The 24,499-nt window shown below is 40.4% G+C and overlaps 1 protein-coding gene across 1 annotated transcript in view; it reads right to left on the reverse strand.

The window, feature by feature from the left end:
- The window catches only part of LOC149321300 (leucine-rich repeats and immunoglobulin-like domains protein 1), a 167,297-nt gene that overhangs the window by 96,141 nt on the left and 46,657 nt on the right, over window positions 1-24,499 (reverse strand). Inside the window, exon 2 of the mRNA XM_089519179.1 lies at window positions 13,742-13,813. Coding sequence (XP_089375305.1) covers window positions 13,742-13,813 — 72 coding nt within the window. The remainder of the gene's footprint in view (window positions 1-13,741; window positions 13,814-24,499) is intronic.

A 24,499-nucleotide genomic window follows, 5' to 3' on the forward strand; every position in this document is an offset into this window, starting at 1 on the left:
TTTCTAAGGAGAAAAATAGAGGGTGGAAGAGAGGGGATGTTAATAAGGAAGCTTTACTACTTTCTATTCCACTACTATGCTATCAGGTTCAGGAGCAAACCCTCTCAGTTGCAGAATGTCTGAATTCTGGCACTGAGTGAAAGCTGATCTGGGTCACATAGCATGCTCCCTTCTTGGTTTAAAGAGCCCTTGTTTGTATGTTGAATTAGTCAATTAATTACCATAATAACAGTTGCTTGTCTGGCAGCTTGAAAACTGCCTAATTTCCTGGCCTTCTTGCTTGGCCTTCACCCTCACACCAGCAATTAAAAGGGGGGGGGGGGGGGGCGCAAAGCAAAGACTGCTACTTCCTGCCTCAGAACGTGATAGTGCTTCTAAATCAAATAAGGAAAATTGATGTCATTCATTAACTCTTTATATTTCCAGAAAAAAACATGATTTTAAAATCATTTATTTATTTACATAGATTTAGATTTTAGTTCTTTATTTAAAGGAAAGAAGCAGGAGGGGGAAAAACATCAAAGGACTGAACATTCAACTCTATTTTCCCCCGATCTCTTTAAAATTAAAGTAGATTCCACATACAGCAGGTTGTTTGTTTATTTTGACTACATCCCATACAAGTCCAACTTAGAGGAGATCCAATGAAATGAACAGAACTTGTTAGCCACAACTAATTTAAGCCAATTTGTTTTATTTCAATGAGTTAATCCTAGGTAGCACTAACAGAGGATTTAGACCTTTCTTCTTCAAAGATAAAAAGCACAAGCAACAGCTTAACAATTATATTTATCTAGTATAATTCCTATCTGTAGCAACCACTTAGTAGCATCAACCCATAATAGGCAGTTTTCTGCAAAAAGAATTTCTGATTTCAACCCCCCTCCCAAACAAGCAAAATGGTTCCTGAAACAATACAGATGGAAAACATTGCAGTATAAAGACATGCAAGTGATTCAGCAGAATCCTAGGTGTCCTAAAAATCTGTGCATAAGAGCAACAGGGATTTGTATTCATGACTAATTTGAGCAAATATATACACCTCATGCTAGCCTCATGAAACTGGAATAAGCCCTCTCTTCAAAACATTTGTCACATATGAAAATCCCAAGGAGAGTGGCTTGAACTGCAGAATCACTTTTCACAAATAGCCTGAAGAATATTTTGCAGATCATAGGTTGCCACCAGCTAAGATATCTCTTGTGAGAGAAAACGTAAGACACTGTACACATAAAGTTCCTCTCTTCACAGGAATCTTTCTCACTCTTTTCTATGAACAGGGCCAGCTCCATACATACCAAGGAACAGACACACAGTCAAAACAGATAGCTAAATCTATATGTAATGAAGCTCCATATGAAATGGAAGAGCATTAGTGGGACTTTTGGTTATAATTAATGTTTTCATTTGGAAAGGTTTTCCTGGTACTCATTACAACAGCACAAGACACTTTAGCTTCATCAGATCACAGGGCTATAGGGCTCTATCCCATTTTAATTATCAACATCTGGTTCTTTCCAACCACAGTTTGAAAGCGGAGAGATTCGAAACAAGGTCAAATCTGAACAGCTAGCTCTTGGTTTTTGATTTTGTTTCTGAAAGATATTTGTTGTTTGCCTGTGTTGGGTAAGATATTCTGGCATCTCGTCTGGAGCTTCCCTCAAAACAGGCAAAGGTGACCACTCTCTGGTTGAAAGCTCCCTTTCTATGCTTTGATCATACTACTCTGTGTGGTGAGGAGAGCAGAATGGCACTCAATATAAAATATTTACAGCCCAGTTGCCAGGCTAATGTCGTGTTGAAATGGATCCTGCTCAAAAATAGCACAGTTCTCTTGAGGACTGACAAAAAGGCACTTTGAATTTATTTTATTTTTTAAAAGGGAGATGTTTAGCAAACAAACTTTACCACTCATGAAAACAACAGCAGAAAATTATGTATTTATATACATTCACACTGTATATGTTTGTCCAGTCTATGAAATAGAATACCATCCCTGACTAGATAGTAGGAACATGAGTTCTTTTCCCTACAACTACATGCTATATTTGTGTGTGCACACCTTCAATTCATCTGCTGACTTATAGCAACCCCATAAATTTCACGGGGTTTTCTTAAGCAAGGAATACTCAGATGTGGTTTTGCCAGTTTCTTCCTCAGAAATATAGCCTGCAGCACCTGGTACTCATTGGCAGTCTCTCACCCAAGTACTAACTAGAATTGATTATGCTTCACTTCTATGCAGAGCCCTGGTGACGAAGTGGTCAAATGCCTGTACTGCAGCCATGCACTCAAAAACCATGAGATGGTGAAAATACCAGCCAGGGTGCAGGCTTGACTCAAGCTTGCATCCTTCTGAGGTTGCTAAAATAAGTACCCAACTTGTTGGGGGCAATTAGCTTACAGTTGTAAACCACTTAGAGACTGCTTAGGTGGTATGAAGCGGTATGTAAATGAAGCTGCTATTACTATCAGACAGGATTTTGTATCGTTAGGGTATTTAGGCAGGGAGACAGACACTGTGACAAAGAGTACCTCTTTAGGCCCTTACACAATAATAGCACTATGTCTCTTCTTCAAATGCCATGGCAACACATACAAAATTCTGGGTTTTGCAGTTTGGCAAGGCCCTCTGGCTGAGAATTTTAAATATTCTTACTTGAACTGCCAATCCCAAGAATGGAATATTGACAGTTGAAGTGGAATCACAGTGCTATAATCATGTACAGTGCGCCCGCGTCACACGTAGCTCCATCAGGACTAGCCTGGAAGAAGGAAGAGCCCTCCCTCCAATCCATCTGCCTTGGTCCAGGCCTCAGAGGGAGAGAAGAACCACTGGACCTCATCCCCTTTCCCTCCACCATTCCCTTCTCCTTTTGTTTTGTGTCTTTTAGATTGTAAGCCTGAGGGCAGGGAACTGTCTGATTAAAAATAATAATTGTAAGCCACCCTGAGAGCCATTAGGGCTGAAGGGCGGGATATAAATACCTAAATAAATAAAATAAAATTATATGCTGCTTTCAGCATACGCACCCACGTATGATGCGGGTGCACTGTACATGATTATAGCACTATGATTCCACTTCAACTGTCAATATTGCATACTTGTAATGGAGCTCGAGCATACACGCTTTTTGTTATTGGGGGGGGGGGGGGTCCGGAACGGATCCTCCCCATAAAACAAGGGCACACTGTACTGTGAAATACACCCTTGCACCAATTCTCCATCTTTCTGATATGTTCAGTGATCCCGAACATGCAGAAAAGGGCATCACACATGAACCGAGGTCTATAGCAACTCCCCTATGAGGAAAGGCTAAAACATTAGGAGATATTTAGCCTAGAACTAACAGAAGAGATGGAGGATCTGTATTAAAATTATGGAAGCCACAGAATGCATGGAGATGGTTTTCTCCTTCTCTCATAACAATAATATCTGGGGTCATCCAGTGCAGATGAGCAGTGTGAGATTTGAGACAGAGAAGCACACAATAGATAAACAGAGATGGGCACAGCATACAGCCAACCAACACAATTCACTATCACAAGTTATAGCAATACCATCAACCAGGATGGCCTTAAAAGGGAATTTGACAAATAAAGGACAGACAATTTATTTTATTTACTAAAATATGTATATCCCACCCTATCCCTGAATGACCAACTAAACAATGTCTACTATGTAGACAAGCCCTCCCTTCATCCACCATCTTGAGGGAGAGAGAGGCAGGCTAGCTCCAACTGCCTGCCTGGAAGAAGATGAGCCCTCCCTCCAGTCCATCTGCCTTGGTCCAGGCCTCAGAGGGAGAGAAGAATGCTGGACCTGATCCCCTCCCCCCCTCACCATTCCTTTCTCCTTTTGTGTCGTGTCTTTTAGATTGTAAGCCTGAGGGCAGGGAACCGTCTATTATTCCCTCTGTTGTAAACCGCCCGGATTCCCAGTGATTGGGTGGTATATAAATAAATCTTTATTATTATTATTATTATTATTATTATTATTAGTCATGACTGCTCTATATTCCCTCCAGTATTACAGACTGTACGCCTCTCAGTATGAGTAGCTGGAAACATGAGCAGGCAGGTGATATCAAGGCTAGATAAAATTGGCTGGGCATTGTTCCAAAAACAGGGGCCCCTTTGTGCACAGGTGTGAACTGTTCCAGCAGTGGTGGAATAGAAATTAAGTGAAGAAATGGTAATCAAAATGAGAAGTACAAGCAGCCCACAAGTCTTGTATGTGAAGCCATTTCCAGCCCTGCAACTTCAGTGAGACTACCATCTCATGCATTTTACTTAGGTATTCAAGTAAGATAAAAATGATGATGACAACAGAAATATCATGAGATTCAGAAAATTGGCTGCAAAAGAAGATGAAGCAAGTGTGTGTGTCTGTGTATCCCTTTTAGCACTGGGCCCCTAGCCAGTGGCAGGCCTAGAGCAATTATACCAGATGAGCCTTAATAATCTAGCCCTGGGTGCCATTGCGCTCGTGTCATGTTTGTTTTATAGTCTATAGCAAAGCCTTTGATTGTATCGATCATGAAAAGCTAAGGAAGACTCTCAAAGACATGGGAGTGCCAATACACTTGATAGTTCTTATGAGAAAGCTATACCCAGGACAAGAGGCCACTGTTAGAACAGAACAAGGAAAAACAGACTGGTTCTCAATTGGCAAAGGAGTCAAGCAAGGCTGCATTTTATCACTCTACTTGTTCAACTGGTACACAGAAACCATCATGTGAAGAACAGGGTCAAACATAGAAGGAGGAATAAAGATAGGAGGAAGGAACATCAAAAGTCTAAGATGTGTGGATGACACAGTACTACCAGTGGAAAACATAATGGACTTGGAACAATCACTGAGAAAGATCAAGAAAGAAAGTGCAAAGGGGTGTGTGCCATCAAAACACCACGCCCCTGAGCCACCCGGAAGCTTGCTTTTCCAGCCAATCTCTTGGGGTCTCCATGAGTCAAGGTCGACTCGAGGGCAGTAAACAACAACAACATCAACAACAACATGCTTGTTGACTTCCCAGAGATATCTGGTTGGCCACAGTGGGAAGACAATGCTACACTAGATATGCCTTTAGCTTAATCCAGTATAGCTCTCATTACGTACTTATGTAAACTTTACCATGGCATCATTACATTGTGAATTTCCTACTACCTATTTTCCACATCACAGGCATTCACTAGGGGATGCCACTTTCAGCAGAAACAACATGCCACTGCAATCTGTAGTAGTAGCATTATATCCCATAGGCGTTGCTAGATGTTTGCTTCACTCAGCTACAGCAGCAATTCAGCCTTGTACTGACACTATCTGGGAATACTATCTAGGAAGAAAGAGAATTATGTTTTATCAATATGTAAGAAAGCTCCATTATCATGGAGTTAATCATGGAGAGATGCAAGGATCTGTGAAATGGCAGGAAGTTGTGGATTCACACCAAGCACTACGCTTGGACTCCTGCCACTTCACAAATCCTTGCCTCTCTCTCCAGCCACACCTCTCACCAGCCTCTCATCTCTCACCTCTCTCTCTAGCCTTGCAAATACAGTAAGTACATAGTATGCTACTTGTATTCCAATATCCAAATCCAAAATGTTTCAAAATCAAAGTGTCATGTTGGCATTCAAATGTTTCGGGTTTTGGAAGTTTTCAAATTTCTGGATTAGGGACGTTCAGCCTCTATAGGGTGAGGACTAGCAGCCCAAATGTGACTGATGAAGTCATGCATGCATTTGGCACATAATCTTTTATAAGCACTAAACAATGTGTTGCAGTGGTTTCACTGTTGGACTAAGACTAGACAAGACCAGGGTTTGAGTCCCACTCCACCCCAGAAATCCAGTGGGTAAACAATGCCACAGCACAATCACTCAACCTAAAAGGAAGGAAGTGGCAAACCTCCGCTGAATGAATGTTGCCAAGAAGACCTTATGATAGTATTGCCTTTAGTCAGGGCCCATTTAAAGGCATAAACAGACAAATATTGATATTCTGTTCTAATCAAGGTATATAGAAGATTAATGTCTCATTTGTTGAACACCACATTGCAAAGTTATCCAGAATTAAATTAGCACAGATCTCTCTCGCTGTCATACACAAACACACCCTTATGTTTAGTATTAAAAGATATAAACTGATAGTTTCTGTGCTTCTTTCAAAGAGTCAGCTCTTCCATTTAGAGCCTCAAAACACTTGCAACCAAGTCTGGTCAGGGGTAGCAGCTTTACAGTGGTAGCAAAGGGGCTCTACAGACCACTCCTAAGGGGCAGCCCTTTTCTCGCCAGATCAGGGCCATGGCAACCGCATGCTGAGACCCCAATACGGCCTTTCAAGGGTGTGGAAAGGAGCTGCAAAAAGCAGGTCCTTTTTGCACCCTCAAAAGGGCGCTATAGCCACTGCAGCGTGGCTATACGGCGCTCCTTCGCTGCTGCTGAAGGAGCACCATGACAGCATGCGCCATGTGGAGTGCATCATCTAGATGTGACACCCCGACTGTGCCCCAGGCCGGCCTTTCAGGCCAGTCTGTACAGGGCCATGGCGTCCCTTTTTGAAATGTTGCTATCACCATCCTACGATGATCCTAAGAATAATCTCAGGAGCTAATGTGAGAGTTTTTTTAAAAAATCTTGATAGATTTTCACTGAATTGTCTCAGCTGAACTTCTCACTTAAGTTCAAAACAAAATGTTCTGAAGAGGTAATTTTGGAGTAAGGGAGTTACTCTGTATTATAGGCAGATTCTTGTTGCCAATTGTGAGAGTCCCAAATCTCAGCAAAACAAGTCACCATTTAAGATATAATAAGAAATATAACATTACCGAATATACTCAACTATAAGTTGACCTCATGTATAAATCAAGGGCAAGATTTGGAGGCAAAATTATAGATTTTGATATGACCCTTGGATAAATTGAGAATAAAACTTAGGGACATGCAACAAGGGATCTAAATCAGTGGTTCTCAACCTTTGGGCCTCCAGATGTTTTGGAGTCCCAGGGAGTATGCTCATTGTTCAAGAATTCTGGGAGTTGAAGTCTCAAAAATCTAGAGGACCAAACTGATCTAAATGATGAAGCAAAGGAAAATAATGCCAAAGATCCTATAAAATTATGGCAGGAATAACTGTTTTGGCTCATGCTAAAGGCTTGATGGAAGAGAGAGTAGAGGGAGGTCAGTTCTTCCAGGACAGATCGCACCCTTTTCTTTCACCAGGGGATGGTTAGAACCATAGAATCGTAGAGTTGGAAGAGACCGCAAGGGCCATCGAGTCCAACCCCCTGCCATGCAGGAAATCCAAATCAAAGCATCCCTGACAGATAGCCATCCAGCCTCTGTTTAAAGACCTCCAAGGAAGGAGACTCTATCACCCTCCGAGGGAAGGCATTCCACTGTCGAACAGCCCTTACTGTCAGGAAGTTCCTCCTAATGTTCAGGTGGAATCTCTTTTCCTGTAGCTTGCATCCATTGTTCCGGGTTCTGTTCTCTGGAGCAGCAGAAAACAAGCTTGCTCCCTCCTCAATATGACATCCTTTCAAATATTTAAACAGGGCTATCATATCACCTCTTAACCTTCTTTTCTCCAGGCTAAACATCCCCAGCTCCCTAAGTCGTTCCTCATAGGGCATGGTTTCCAGGCCCTTCACCATTTTTGTCGCCCTCCTTTGAAAACAGCTCCAGTTTCTCAATGTCCTTTCTGAATTGTGGCGCCCAGAACTGGACACAATATTCTAGGTGGGGCCTGACCAAAGCAGAATACAGTGGCACTATTACTTCTCTTGATCTAGACACTATACTTTTATTGATGCAGCCTAAAATTGCATTGGCCTTTTTAGCTGCCGCATCACACTGTTCACTCATGTTCAACTTGTGGTCTACTTGGACTCCTAGATCCCTTTCACACGTAGTTTCATTCAGCCAGGTGTCACCCATCCTATATCTGTGCATTTTATTTTTCCGCCCTAAGTGCAATACCTTACATTTCTCCGTGTTGAATTTCATTTTGTTAGCTTTGGCCCAGCTTTCTAGTCTATTCAGGTCATTTTGGATCTTGATCCTGTCCTCTGGGGTATTAGCTATTCCTCCTAATTTGGTGTCATCTGCAAATTTGATAAGTATGCTCCCAATTCTGTCATCCAGGTCATTGATAAAGATGTTGAATAGCACTGGGCCCAGGACAGAGCCCTGTGGGACCCCACTGGTCACTTCTCTCCAGGATGAAAAGGAGCCATTGTTGAGCACCCTTTGCGTTCGGCCGGTCAACCAGTTACAAATCCATGTAACAGTTACCTTGTCTAGCCCACATTTTACAAGCTTGTTTGCAAGAATGTCATGGGAAACCTTGTCAAAGGCCTTACTGAAATCAAGATATACTATATCCACAGCATTCCCTTCATCTACCAAGCTGGTAATTTTGTCAAAGAAAGAGATTAGATTTGTCTGGCATGACTTGTTTCTCTGAAACCCATGTTGACTTTTTGTGATTATGGCATTGCCTTCTAGATGTTCACAGACTCTCTGTTTAATGATCTGCTCCAGAATCTTTCCTAGAACTGATGTCAGACTAACTGGACGATAATTGTTGGGATCCCCTTTTTGAAGATGTGGACAACGTTTGCCCTTCGCCAGTCTGCTGGGATCTCTCCTGTTCTCCAGGAGTTTTCAAAGATTATTGCCAATGGCTCTGATATTACTTTTGCCAGTTCTTTTAATACCCTTGGATGGAGTTCATCTGGTCCCGGAGACTTAAATTCATTTAGATTAACAAGGTGTTCCTCTACTATCTCTTTACTTATTCTGTGCTGAAATGCCCCTATTCTGTCCTCTGCTCCATTTTCCTCAGGTTGAGCACCCTTTTCCTTTTCTGAGAAGACTGAGGCAAAGAAGGTGTTGAGTAATTCTGCCTTTTCTCTGTCCCCTGTTAACATTTTGCCATCCTCTCGACGTAGTAGCCCTACCATTTCCTTCTTCTTACTTTTGCTGCGGACATATCCAAAAAAGCCCTTTTTGTTGTTCTTAACCTCTCTAGCAAGTCTGAGTTCATTCTGCGCTTTAGCTTTTCTGACTTTACCCCTACACATGCCTGCTATTTCTTTGAATTCCTTTTTTGTGATTTCCCCCTTTTTCCATTTCTTATACATGTTCCGTTTCAAACTTAGCTCGGTTGAAAGTTCCTTAGTCATCCATCCTGGTTTCTTGAGACACCTCCCATTTTTCTTTTTCACTGTAACTGTTTGAAATTGTGCCTTCAGTATCTCCCTTTTGAGAAAGTCCCATCCGTCCTGAACTCCTTTATCTTTTAGTATTTCTGACCATGGAATCGCCCTCAATACTTCTCTAAGTTTACTGAAATCCGCTCTCCTAAAATCTAGAATGTGTGTTTGACTTTGCCTGGTTTCTCCTTTCCACTGTATTACAAAGTCCAGGAGAACATGGTCACTTCCACCTAATGATCCCACCACTTGCACCCCATTAACCAAGTCATCCTTGTTGGTTAGGATCAGATCTAAAATAGCTGACCCCCTTGTTGCCTCTTCCACCTTTTGGACCATGAAATTGTCTTCCAGGCAAGTGAGGAATGCTAGACCTTGAGGATTTTGCTGAGTTTGACTTCCAGCAAGTATCAGGATAGTTGAAGTCACCCATCACTACTATATCTCTCCTTTCTGACTGTGTGGTCATCTGTTCTAGAAAGATATCATCCAATTCCTCAGTCTGACTTGGGGGTCTGTAGTAGACTCCCACCGTAACACCCTTGTTGTTTCCCTCCCCTTTGATTCTTATCCAGATGCTCTCCACCTGGCTTCCAGGATTGATGTCCTGGATCTCTTCACTGGTGTAAATATCTCTGACATATAGTGCTATTCCTCCTCCTTTCCTGTTTGGCCTATTTCTCTTAAAAAGGTTATACCCCTGTATTTCCACATTCCAATCATGAGATTCATCCCACCAGGTTTCAGTGATGCCTATTATATCATATTTGCTTTGTTGTACTAGGAGTTCGAGTTCATCTTGCTTATTTCCCATGCTCTGTGCATTAGTGTAGAGACATCGCAGACCATGGTTCCCTTTTACTTGCTGCCTGTGCAAGTTTTTTTGCCTCCCACTGTTGGGTCCTTGCACTTTTTTTCTTGTTTCCTCTATGTCAGTTTGACTATTTTCGCCATCCCTTTCGCCTTCCTTAATATTGTCTCCCTTCCCCTCGGAACTCAGTTTAAAGCCCTCCTGATCAAGATCTTGAGACTGTTGGCAAAAAGCAGTTGCATTTTTAATAAGAGTTAAACTATAGTATTTACACTGACCTGTGAATAAGCTGACCTAGGTTTTTGGGATCAATTTTTTTACTAACATTTCTAGACTTATATATATACACACACAGTATATTATTTACTATTCTGCATATTTATTTATGTTCCACATTTTCCACAGCTCTAAAACTCAAAATAGCTTACAAAATTTAAAACAGACATAGAAACATTACTATAACAAAAGCCAATTAAAAGCATATCTATTTAAAACAAAGAAACAAACATGGACAATATAGTACATTATTAAAATATTTTCCTGAACAATAAATGCTGGAAATTTTACACAAAAAAATCTAAGAAATAGAATGCTAATGTTCTGTGAACACAGATCTATTGTCCAAGGTGAAGACAACTCTATTTTTTGATCATCTTGTTCATTTGAACTCATCATTTACAATACTAATAAAATGCATTTGAACAGTTAGTTCAGTCCATTGTAATGTCATATTGAAATAGAAAGTGAGATATTCACAATTAAATTCTAAAGAGTGAAACTGCTAATTTAACTATAATAATAACTTTATTACGGCCATTTGGCCAGCACAAATTTAACTAGTATTTTAGCACACACAGATCTTCCCTTTCACTCGTTTCCTGCACAACAATGTCTAGGCCAGGGGTTCCCAACCTGGGGGTCGCCAGGTTGGGAATCCCCCCGCCTCCCCTTCTCCCCGCGGGTGCCGGCGCTAGAGCAGGCATCGCGCGGGGAAAAGGGGAAGGGGCTCCCTCCTTTCCCTTCTCCCTGCGAGTGCCCGCGCTGGCACAGGCATGCGCAAGGAGGAAGGGAATGGAGGCGGGGCCGCCTCCTCCTCCTCTTTCTTCCTTCCTGCGAGTGCAAGCACCCACGGGGAAGAAGGGAATGGAAGCGGGGCCGCCTCCTCCTCTCCCTTCCTTCCCGCAGGTGCAAGACTGAGCAATCCTCTTATCAGTCAAGCCAAACTGTTTGGAGACGTGGAAACATGACACAACTGGCAATGTTAGTCCGGCATAAAATGATTCAAGTTTGCTGATGAAGACCAACTAAGGGTCAAAATGGCCTCAAAGCACTCCGGAGGTAGCCGTCCTGACAAAAATAATTTTCACCATTAAAAAGGTAGAATCAATGAAGGACTCTGCTACCTGTGAAGACCACATGCCATATTTTCATGCCTCGTTGCTGCAAGCACCAATGATTATTTTTTCAGTTTGATTGATGGGACTGGGTTGCTGCAGCTTTATTACATGGACTTGGATCATTAGAGACAATTACAAGGATACAGTAAAGTGTTACATATGCATATACAGTTGCTCTAATGTGTGTTATGAAGAGACAATATTGTCAATACAAATGTATATGTTTTGGTAAATGAGACACGTCTCTGTTGTAATTATCTAATCATCTACATACAATAATTGTTGTTCCCCTCCTTTTTGGACTATTACAGTGTAAGCTTGCTGTTCTTTGTTTGTGTTTACTAACCGCTGGTCTGGGCCAACTCTTCAGCCACAACTGAATCAATGTTAAATCATGTAAATGATGACTTACCCATTGATTCAAGGAGCCCTGGTGGCACAGTGGTTAAATGCCTGTACTGCAACCAGTCACTCAAAACCAGAAGGTTGCGAGTTGATTAACTAGTCAGGGCTCAAGCTCGACTCAGGCTTGCATCCTTCTGAGGTCGCTAAAATGAGTACCCGGTTTGTTGGAAGCAATTAGCTTACAGTTGTAAACTGCTTAGAGACTGCTTAGTTCTGTATGAAGTGGTATATAAATGAAGCTGTTATTCCTATTGCTATTCGATGGGTCTGCTCTAGTTAGGACTAGCAACTGAAGTTAGGTCATAGGTTAATACCCACTAGAGGGGGAAAAAACCTCACAAAAGTTATTTCAAGAATTCATTGGCAAATATATAGAATACAAAATGTCAGCAAAGATCAAAGCAAATGTATGTACCTAGCTGACTACTGCTTATTATTAAAATTATGGTTATTTTAGAATGGTCAGTTGCTTTACAGTTTTGCAGATAGAGGCTTAACATGACCCATGTTCTGCGATGTCTGTAAGTTACTATAATTTTTTTTAAAGTTTTCCCTCACAGACAGCACCTCATCAGTCATAAAAGTCCTGCAGACTTGTAAAAAGTGATCCCTACCTTAAAATCCACAATTCTAGGAACAAACTGCCTTTCTGACTCATTTATTCAAGTACATCTTTATTGACAGTTGAAGTGTGTGCAATGGGGGAGAGTATGCTTTACAGTTCAATAACCGATATGTATTTCTCTTCTTTTTGTACGCTGCATATCTGCTAACAAACACCAAAAGGTTTCAATTATGTGTTTGAGCCACTCTGAGAGGCACTGGCCAGAAGTCTTTGGAATAAATAAAAGTCAAGCCTTGCACGCCAATGCAATGCAATGCAAAATACATAGCTAAAATTGTAAAGTAAATCAGAATAAAGAGACATAGGACAACACATTATACAAAATTAGACCACTGGTCCATCTTCTTGACCAACACTGTCACTTCTAGTTTTTTGTGGGTTTTTCGGGCTATGTGGCTGTGTTCTGGGAGAGTTTATCCATGACGTATCGCCTGGGTCTGTGGCTGGCATCTTCAGAGAAAATGCAGGTGAAACGTCATGAATAAACTCTTCCAGAACACAGCCACATAGCCTGAAAAACCCACAAAAAACTATTGATGTCTGCCATGAAAGCTTTCGACTTCACATTGTCACCTCTGCTGTGCTATGAGGGAAAGAATTTCCTGAACATGTATCTGTACTACCTCATTGCAACATAAATTATTAAAATATTGAGGGAATTATTATATTCACATTCCATGTAAACACAGCTTGAGAGTGATATAAAATTGTTGTTTTAGCACAACCAATATCCATCCAATTTCTCCTCACTGTGTTAAAGCCAAAATCTCCACCTTGTCTGTTGGGCTAGCAAAGAAAATGTAGGAGGGGCACAAGTTAGGCATTTTGCAGTTCAGTACACTACACCTTTGTTTCCTGAGAGATCAGGAAAGCATCAGGTGTCACAGCTGAGTCAACTCCTCCTTCCTGGAAGAAAGTGTATCCATGGAGGCAGGTGTGCTTACCTGAACTATGCTGGCTCTAATTCCAGCTACGAAGTGCAGAGGCAGAGAGACAAGGACAAAGAAGCAGTCAAACACCAATGATTTCCAATAAGTGTACTGCAGTTTAACTGAGATGTTGTGTTTTACTAATTGACTGTTTAATTGAAAAAAGGGGGGAAAAAAACACAGGTACCATAATGAAAGAAAAACAATTGCTCAGATTTAATATGATGCAAGTTAGCAATAAAATGGGGACATGCCATGGGAAACTGTATACATTTTCCTATAGATAACCCAGCCAGAATGGAAGTGAAATGAAGAGAAACTGAGATTAAAACCCTTTTGAGAGAAATACTTACACTTCCCGTAGATTTGGCAGCTTTGCAAATGCAGAAGAATCAATCTCTGTCAACTTATTGTGGCTCAGGTTCCTGTTAAAAACAAGAGACAGAAGGATCAGCATGAGGCAATCACTGCACTCAGCAGAATTTGGCAGTCTTAATTATGAGATTGCACTGCAAGGGGAATTACTGTATAAAATAAGTGTGAGTACAACAAGAAATAAAAACATATGAGATGTTAATACATATTATACATACATTATTACATACACATAATGTTTATATATTGGTCTTTCTAGAGAAACTAGAAAAGGCTGTTATTATTTTAAAGAGCCTCAACACCTAAATGTAACTGTAAATAGGTTTTTAAGATGTCCTTAGGGTGCTTCTGCACCACATAGTTGTATCAGTTTTTATATCATTACAACTGTCATGGCGCAGTTGCTTATCTATAAAAGGACCTGTCATTCCATTATCATCATGCTTTCCTAAATGCCCACTCCAAGTGTATAATCTGTTTTCCAAATCAGCCTTCCTATGTTTGTAGAATCATAGAGTTGGAAGAGACCGCATGGGTCATCCAGTCCAACCCCCTGCCATGCAGGAAATCCAAATCAAAGCATCCCCAACAGATGGCCATCCAGCCTCTGTTTGGAGACCTCTAAGGAAGGAGACTCCACCACACGCCGAGGGAGTTTGTTCCACTGTCAAACAGCCCTTACTGTCAGGAAGTTCTTCCTAATGTTGAGGTGGAATCTCTTTTCCTGGAGCTTGCATCCATTGCTCTGGGTCTTAGTCTCTGGAGCAGCAGAAAACAAGCTTGCTCCCTCCTCAGTATGACTTCCTGCATGGCAGGGGGTTGGACTGGATGGCCCTAGTGGTCTCTTCCAACTCTACGATTCTATGATTCTATGAGCCCTTCAAGTATTTAAACAGGGCTATCATATCACCTCTTAACCTTCTCTTCTCCAGGCTAAACATCCCCAGCTCCCAAAGTCATTCCTCATAGGGCATGGTTTCCAGACCCTTCACCATTTTAGTCACCCTCCTTTGGACATGCTCCAGTTTTTCAACATCCTTTTAAAATTTCAAAATCCTTTCTGTAGGGTGCAGCCATGACAATTAAAGTGATATGAAATGTATTTAAGTGTTTGGCACAGAAGCACCCCTAGGTATCATGAACACCTATTTGTATATTTGGAAGTCCAAATATATAGGCCTAAATCCAGGTGCTAGCCCTAACCGCAATAGATTTATTTAATCTATGGGGAATTGTTTAAGTCAATACTTTATGTAAGTTTCATTAATTCAGTGGGCCTACTTTTGATGGGAGTTGTTACCCAGCTTGAATAGCTGCTATTACTAAAGTCCTTAATGTTTACTTCATTCTGTAGGTATCTTATTTTCCTAAGGTTTCATAAGACACTTTGTTGCTGTAACAGACCAACATGGCTAACATTTTGAAAAATCAAACTTCTGTGGACTCAGGCATTAGTAAAACAAACCAGAATGACATTAAGAGATAAACAACTAAACAAGTTACCTTCAAAACCTTATCAACTAAAAAACTACCAATGTGTTGATCCACAGAATGAGATACAAAGTAAGCCAAAGCAATATATTTTATCTGGCCTAGTATTTACAACCTCAACTTTACTTTGCATTTCTGCTTTCATGACGATACCTTATCAAGCATGGCAAACAAGAACCTCTTACCCTACTTTTAAAATACACTTCTCAAATGCACTACTGTGCTGTTTTTAACGTATAAAAGCAAGGCCTTCTAAAATATAGCTTCCACTTTGCAATGGAAAATCCATCACAGCTGCCTTGGAAGCTGGGATCATGGCTACTTTTTGTGAGACCCCAAATTCAAAGGGACCCCATCCATTGTCCCTTGCACCCCCACTGTCACCTGGCTTTCAAGATTGCTGTTTAATTGCTGCTAGAAGTAGCTATGCTTTTAAATAACTGTATGGCAAGAAGCTGGGGGGGGGGGGTTAACCTGACAAACCTTTCCCATCTAGCTCTATATTCCTCTCTAGGTTATAAATGGCAGTTTTACATATTCCAATCCCTGCTTGGCCATGGAAACCCACTGAGTGACCTTGGTCAAGTCACACTCTTTCAGCCTCAGAGGAAGGCAAGGGCAAACCCCTCTGAACAAATGTTGTCAAGAGAACCCCATGCTAGGGCTGCCTTAGGGACACCATAAGCAAGAAGTGACTTGAAGACACACAACAACAACATCTCATGAAACGGTTAACTGCAGGTTTAAATATTCCAAGCTGCTTTTCAGGTTAAATCCCTGTTAGAGACAGAGAAAGAGAAGGAGAAGGAGTAGAATGCAATTTGACCAGACTATGATGGCAAAGAATTCTTTGCTTTAAAAAGAAAAGAAAAGAAAAGAAAAGAAAAGAAAAGAAAAGAAAAGGGGCCACGTAGCCTATAGGCCTGAGAGTCAGTCATATTCTGCAAGGAACACAAATATGAGCATTGGTGTATGATGGGCATATTTTTAAGACTTGAAATTTCATGTCTCACAGTTTTGAGTTTATTTTCTTAGGTTACAGGGTTTCAAAAACACACAAAAAGTGCACATTTACTTTTTAAAGGGATGGTATGTTTATTAATAAAGTTTGTATGATATTTACAATACATGTATGTGCACACATCTGTAATATTTGATATTCTGATGTCAGCTATAATAGCTGCAACAAGTAGCAATTCTAGGAGAAGCAGTAAAAAGCTTCTAAAGACAACATGCGACTAAAAACAGCAACCAAAATGGAAAAAGGTGATTGGCCTTAATTAGCACTAAGAGCAGCTAAAAATGTTTAAAAACTAAGTAAATACAAATTTTAGAAGGCCTTTACCTGAGTCAAATAGATAAGAGACTAAACAGGCTTAGCACCTGCCATGGCTCTCTGAAGATAAAAGATCCAGAAGCAGCACTAATTTATGATTATTGTAATTTTTTCCCCAGGGGAAGTAGTCGTGGGATGTAATGTCTCTGTGCCAAAAGCCTTGGGTACTATAGCATACTATAGTACACTCTGACTACATATGAGGAAGCATTTATTGTTCTATAACACACAGCAAAATGTTTAAGGATGGAATGTCTTTATACTTGGGCAGTTGTGTTCTCTCACACACAAAAATAACCCTTAAGATATGGAGAACTATTCCTCTGGGACTTCAGGCAGAGGATGAGGAAGAAGTGATTTTGATGTGCTATCAATATTTTGCCGTTAGTCATCAAACAATACATATTACAATGTTTTGATGTCATACACTGGGGCTGATGCCTTCCAGTTCTTACAAATATGGCAATTTACCACTTGGTCAAATGGGACAGCAACTTGGTACGTTAGACCTCTTCTTTACAAGTTGGACAGAACTCAACTGTTTAAATTACCAAGTTCACTGTTCTCACTTATACCATGACTCTTTTTATTTCTTGTCAAGTCAGCTTATGGCAACCCCATAAAGGAAAGGTCTTCAAGGGACCAGAGGACCTTTCACACTATGATTACACTAACTCCCATGGTCGCAACCTGTGGCTTCCTACCAAACCATAAAATCAGTCACTTTTCTCTTTTAAATATTATCCCAGTTATAAAATTACTGAGTAGGAAATGCAAAGAAGAAATCCAAACAACTCATTAATTTGTTTCATTCCCCCCCCCCAAAAAAAATGTTTGGGTTCTCCCCGCACGCCTCTAAGCAAAGAAATCTCTGCTCTGCAGAGTCTCTCAGACAAATCTTAACCCAGACCTACTCCCAAATATTCTCTAACAGGGAAAAACTGGGATCTTCTATGTCAGGGGTAGGCAACCTGCGGCCCGGATGTGGCCCGGCGAGGCCTTGGGGCCGGCCCCAGCCTGGTCCTGCCGCCGATTGCCGCCGGGGCCTTTGGGGGGCAACTGTCTATAGAAGCCTCAGAAACATGCATTTATATTAACATTTTTTAAAAAATCAGCAATTTTTTTCACATGTCCTCCATTTTTTAAAAAAAGTGTCCTCCATTTGAAAATGTTGTCCTACATTTGTCCTGGTTTATTTATATATTTAATTTTTTTTTTTTAAAAAAAATATTTAATTATTTATTTTTTGGCTTCGGCCCCCCAGTTGTCTGAGGGACAGCAACCCGGCCCCCAGCTCAAAAAGGTTGCCTACCCCTGTTCTATGTGAAAAGTATAAGCTCTATCAGTGAGATATAGGTGTTTGAAAGTGACCCTTTAAGCCTTAGCCCTCCTCTCTCATTTGCAATATGGGGATAATAATTCTACTTCTAACCCAGTAGAAGTTACTGAGGTGAACTACTGTACTAGCATTATACTGTCGTACGTTGCAAGACACAGGTTCATACTTTAGCTTCATTTATGTCTATGAGCAAAATTATACCTTACATATGCAGTTGGTAAAATGGTAATAATGCCAGCTCAGCTAAAAAGAGTTCTTACAAATGAATGACACTATGAAATATTTCTGTACAATTCTACTTATGAAATTAAGCCAACAGCAAAAATAATTATAACAGTTTGCTGTATCCTGTATCTCTATGACTTTAGTTTATAAACTGAATTTTTATACACAGAGAAAATTTTGTCACTGACTGTATGGAAAAAAATATATCAAGTGTATTTATAAACAAAATTACTTGACACTCTATGAATTGCCTGATTTTTCACATATTTGAAAACACTTGGGAAGTTAAATAAAAGGTACTTACAGGCACTGTAAATTCAAAGTGATTTATTTCTGACAAATACAAAGATCTATAACACAACGGCACTATCAGTGTTTTATTCAACACGCTAAAGGTTGTGATTAGCCCACAAACATTTACCTGTCACTGCACATTTCAGCACACTGTGTCCAAAACGTTTTGGCACCTTTTGCTAACAGGCAGAACAGTGACAAGAAAAGGGGAGAGGGGAAAAGCCTAGGAATGCCTGCTAATGCCAAATGCGGCTTTCATTAAACACTTTGTCAGCCTTTGTCCTAACACAACTTTTCACCGTTTCATACACAAAAGGAATCAAGAGGCTTGAACAATCAAAATCTTGCAATAGAAATTCCTCTGGCTAATCTGTTGAAAGATAGCTGCCTAGTCTGCAGCCTACTGAATAGGCACCCCGCCCAAAACCAAGAAATTTCTGCAGATGCTTTAGCATGGCAAAACAGAGCGCCATGCACACATGGTTGGACCTGAATAGGGAAAATAAAGCCACTGGGCTGCTTATGAAGGGCCGGTATATAGCGGAAAACCAACAAGGACCCTTTTCTCACAAAAAAAAAAAAAAAAAAAAAGCACAGATTTTTCAATAGCCCACAGTTGAATTTCAAACCAGTTCACAGAATCTAAGAAGGCTTTGATGAATTCACTCCCACCCCCCTCCTCACTGCAGGGTACAAGCTGGAACAGGAAGCTATAGGACATAAGGGTCAATTTCCACAAACTATTTTTAAAAGCGAGTGCATCTTTTGGGGGAAATGTCTGGCAGAACAAGCTGCGCACAGAATTTTTCTTAAGATGATTCCCTATTGAACAGGATTCAGGATGAATTTTAGAATTCCGTTGACTGGGATGGATGGATGTACTACATTAATTATGCACTCAAAAAGTCAGAGGTTAGATTGAACATGGCACAAATCACAGCATTATTTTTACTTCATCACTTTTGCAAGCAAGGAACATTATTCACAAAACTAGAACAACTAGCAATCATTAGATTTGGGGTGTGTAATAACTAATGTTTATAAGATACCTTAGAACATTATAAGGGGATCACCACCCCCATTTTAAAGTGAATTTTTAAAATAAATAAATTTGAAACTAGTAATGATTTAGCTTATTGGCAGTGTAGTGTAGTTCAAATCCCTATTTGGCCATGGAAACCCACCGGATGACCTTGGGTAAGTCACACCCTCTCAGCCTCAAAGGTAGCTGCCCCTGAACAAATCTTACCAAGAAAATCCTGTTATAGGGTCACTGTAGGGTTGCCATAAGTTGGAAACAACTTGAAGGCACACAAAAACAAACGATCTACTTTAAAAAAAAGTATGCTAGTGTAACTGCTTGTATAATAAACCTTTCCAAGCTATACAAAAAGTATATACTCAGATGTCACTTAATAGGAAAATGTGACATCAGCATTGACTCTGAGTAAATGTGGCCCTTACTTCTGAACAAACTTTGCATCAGGTCTTGGGATACACAAAATAGGAAGACTGGTCACAGATCATCTTTAAAGCAGTGTGGTGTAGCATTTTGGTTGGCCAAATAAAGGTATCATTGTTGGATGTTATTGGATTTAAAGCAGCTTGGCATTATTATTTTTTTCTTGTCACCTGTCTAATGAAAAGTTCAGTGATGATTAATGTGAATTCTACAAATTATGAATTCTCACCAAGATCCTATAAGCTTTTATCTTAGCTCTGCTAGCTAGCATCGTGGTGAATTTCACAGTCTGGGCTCAGCAGGCCCAGAGCTCACAGACTGTGCCACAGACAATTAGTCACTTACTTACCAAGTAAAAAATGAGAGCTGTGTGTGCTTGCAGAACAACTGGCTGCACTGGGGACTGTGTAAAACCTGAGCACTTGTGCAAGTATATTTACACTACACTACTGATCCAATACCATCCTAAATACTGTAAAAAGGGAGTAAGAATTCTTTGAAAAAATGACATCCTCATTCACACACTACCTATGCACCAATGAAGCCTCTGAGCCTCCCAATGATACATGTCTTCCTGTCCCTGCTCCTCAAGATATGTATACAGAGCACTCAAGCCTTTCTTGTTTCCACAGTTCATGCCCAATACAGAGATGTTGGGCAGTACAGCTAGGAAACATCTGTAGAGGGAAAAGAGTGGTCTAGTATAACTTTCACTTCTGAATGTTGACTAAGGAATGGCACTACAGCTTTTCAAAATGAGTGTGGTATAGTGGTTACAGCATTGGACTAGAATATTGGGAGACCAGGGTTTGAATCCTTGCTTAGACATGGAAACCCACTGGAGGACCCTGAGCAAGTCACACACTCTCAGCTTCAGAGGAAAGGTAGGGGAAATCCCCTCTGAACAAACCTTGTCATGAAAATCCCATGATAGGTTCACCTTGGGGTCGCCATAAGTCAGAAGCAACTTAAAGGCGCACAAGAACAACAATGTTAGTTATTTACAGTCGGCCTGCTGTATCCACAGATTTTGTATTCATGGATTCAACCATCCACAGCTTGAATCTTTTTTTTTTAAACCCAAATAGCAAATCTTGATTTTTCTATTTTATATAATGGACAACTTTTTACTATGCTATGAGACTTGTGCATCCATGGATTTTGATATCTACAGGGGAAGCCTTGAACCAAACCCAAGAAAATACCAAGGGCCTGTTGTATAGATATAGACAGGAGGTCCATATTTACTGAACCTCTGACTGGTCACCAAATGTATCTTTAGGTACAGCCTTTACAAAATTATGGTAGTTTGGTTCTACAGTATTTAATCACAGAATTGTACTTTGAGCTCTCGTTGTGTGTAGCCTTGACTGTCAATCTAAAAAACAAAAAACAGTGAAAGCAGTGGGGCTTCTTCCGGCGCTATGCGCCAGAAGAAACAATGTGTGTGCCCATGGCACATGCGCCGCCACCACCATGCACCGTGAGCACGAGCCCCATTACTTTCAATGGGGCTCGAGCATATGGGGTTTTTTTTACGCAGGGGAATGGGTGGGTAAAAAAAGGGTGGGCTAAAAAAGGGTGGGCTGTACCACAGAGATGAAAGAAGTGCACAAAACTGCAATGAAATCCATCAAGGAGTCTGGAGTACTTTTTGCCAGAGAATATTATTTAGATTATTTTTAAACAACAACAACAACACCATGATGTGAAAAAAATGATACAGATTTATAAAATCATGGCCAACATGAATAGAAAATTTTGTCTTGTCGTATGGCACTAGACCAGTCAATCCAACTGATTGGCAGTAGATCCAGAATAAACAAAAGTACTATGCACAACATGGGCACCAGCTTAGATGGCTCTAAAAGGGATTAGCCAAACTCATGACCATTTGTAGGAAAAAGCTATCTGCACATGAAAGCTTATAAATCTTCCTAGACAGACAAGAAAAAGCAGTTAAGTTTCCCTTGAAGGCAATGGCACTCTCATGAATAAATGTGATTGGTTCATCTTTATGGCAAGAAATTCTACACTCCTCTGTTAGGGAACATAAAGATGATAAAGAGATAGCCTACAGACAAGTACAAACTAGATAAGACCCTAAAGTGTAAAGCTATATCATTAAATACCAAAGTCAGAAATCATCAATGTAGTTTTGATTTCTATGTATGGCTGTGAAAGCAGAGCTGTGAAGAAAACTGGAAGGAAGAAAATTCACTGAAATGTGGTGCTGGAGAAGAGTTTTGGGGACTGCCAAAAAGACAAATTCCCACTAAAGGCAAAAAGAACTAAAATAATGCTATTGTACTTTGGACATACCATGAGACCGCATTCAATGGAAACGACAATAATGCTCAGCAAAGTAGAAGGCACTAGTAATGAGAAAGACCACATTATGATGGGTTAATTCAATAAAGGAAGCCACAGCCCTGAGTTTCTAATACAGGATCGGGGCTCTCTCATTAGGAAAGTCAAAGTAAGAGAGGATACCACGCATAATACACACACATCAACCCCCCCTCCCTCAGATCTCTAGTTTTGCTAACCATTTAACTCTCCCAAATATGCTGTTATTAATTGCATGCTACAAAAGCAATTTTATTACGATGGCACATTCTCTGCTACAGAAACCGATCCAGAGTCAAAAGGCCCCATTGTGCAACAAGCAGAGACACATACTGACCGTGCTAAGCGTGCTGGTGCTTAATTGCAACGAATAAAGTGAAAAATTGCTGGTTCCATTAAATCTGGCCCAAAAGAACTGATTTCTATTCACCCACCAACGACTGGAAAGCTGGATATACAACATTTTTGTTTTCTTTAATTTTTGTTTTCAAAGCTATAATGAAATGCCATTTTCAAAGTCTCCCTGCTACATTTGCTGAGAACACATCAACAAACAAATTATTATTAATTGTTCTTGCTGCTTTTATTTCTTCAATATTTTTTGAAAGAAAAAGAATGAAGGCATCTGTCAAAATATACAAAAGTTAAAACAGAATGCAATACAAAGCAACACTCCCCCACGCTAAATACATTATAAGGATAAGCAACTGGCCTAAAGCCATTTTTTAATAAAGAACCAGCATGATATTGTGGTCTGAGCATTCAGCATTGGATTATGGTTCCAGGAGACCAGGGTTCAAATCCCACTTGGCCATGAAAACTCACTGTGACCTTGGGCAAGTCACATCCTCACAGCCTTAGAGGGAGGCAAATCCCCTTCTGAACAACTCTTGTCAAGAAAACTCTGTGATGGGTTTGCCTTAGGGTCACCATAAATATAAAATAAATAAATAAAGTTAGAAGCAAACTGAAAACACACAACAACAACATTTTTTAAAAAAACATCCAATCCTATTCCATCAAATCTCTAGGAGTGGAGAATCATCTTAACCTGGCATTGAAAAGATCAAAATGTTGGAGCCAGATAGGCCCCGCCAGAAGAGCATTCATTAGGTAGAGTGCGTGTGCGTGTGTTTAGATCCATAAAGATATTGGCTGATAAGAGAAGTTTGTCTTGTTATCAGACCATAAGGCTGCCTTCCTCTATTGCAAGCCAAAATAAAGGGCCTGTTTGCACAGCAGTGGAGATCATTCACCTTGCTGAATATAATTATCTAACCATGGAACACCCACAACATGGTGCCCCCAATTGCCACTGCAAAACACCTCTCTTGGTGTATCCATCAGGTTCCCAATCTATGTAAAGTTGACCTTCCGTATCCACAGATTCTTTATCCATGGATTCAACCATCCACGACTTGAAAATAATTAAAGCTTGATTCTGTCATTTTAGATAAAGGCCACCATTTTACCACCCCCCTATATATAATGGGGCCTTGAGCATCCATGGATTTTAGTATCCAGAGGGGATCCTGGAACCAAACTCCAGCAGATACCAAGGGCCCACTGTATATGCACAAACATACACATATATTGCACTTTCAAAAAATTGTAATTGTTTTTTTAAAAAAAAAAAACATAAGAGGGCTTTAAAAAGAGACATAGAAATCTTTAGCAACTTCTTTATTTTCAGGAACATCTCCACTTCCCACACAGAAATTCTCAGAAAACACAAAAGTGAGAAGAAGTTCCAGCCCCAAAGTTCAGTTTTGGGTATGTCTGCCCACCCAGAAGGATTTGTGTGCTTCAGAGGTACTTGTGGCCTTCAATGAACAGTTCATGCTGTTCTAAGGTCACTTGTAAGAAAAGTAGCTGAACTAGATTATTCTTTGGGCAGTGACACTAAAGCTGGTGTAGAGGACAGCAAAGTGTTTTCCTCCAAATAGTACAGGGAGCAGCACCACATTTATGCTTATTGCCTACAACTCTTTTTGCCTTGGGAATTTGCTGCAGACCATCTGCCAATAGCATGTAGATTGGCACTGGTTGACAGAACATTTAGATCTCATATGAGGAAGGAGGTTTACAGCTCTCACACAGAACCACCTTCTCATTTTGAAAAGAACTCCCTTGGCTTGGCCAACTGTAGCAGAACTGTAGGCAAAGCAGATGTCCACTAGTAGTCCATTACAAGAAGCACAATAGGTTCTACAAATTTGTTGGGATGCTAAACAAGTTAT

This window comes from Sceloporus occidentalis, unplaced genomic scaffold (assembly GCF_023333645.1).
Source record: "Sceloporus occidentalis isolate IW3139 unplaced genomic scaffold, rSceOcc1.0.p SCAF_1, whole genome shotgun sequence".
In the NCBI taxonomy this organism is placed as follows: domain Eukaryota; kingdom Metazoa; phylum Chordata; class Lepidosauria; order Squamata; family Phrynosomatidae; genus Sceloporus; species Sceloporus occidentalis.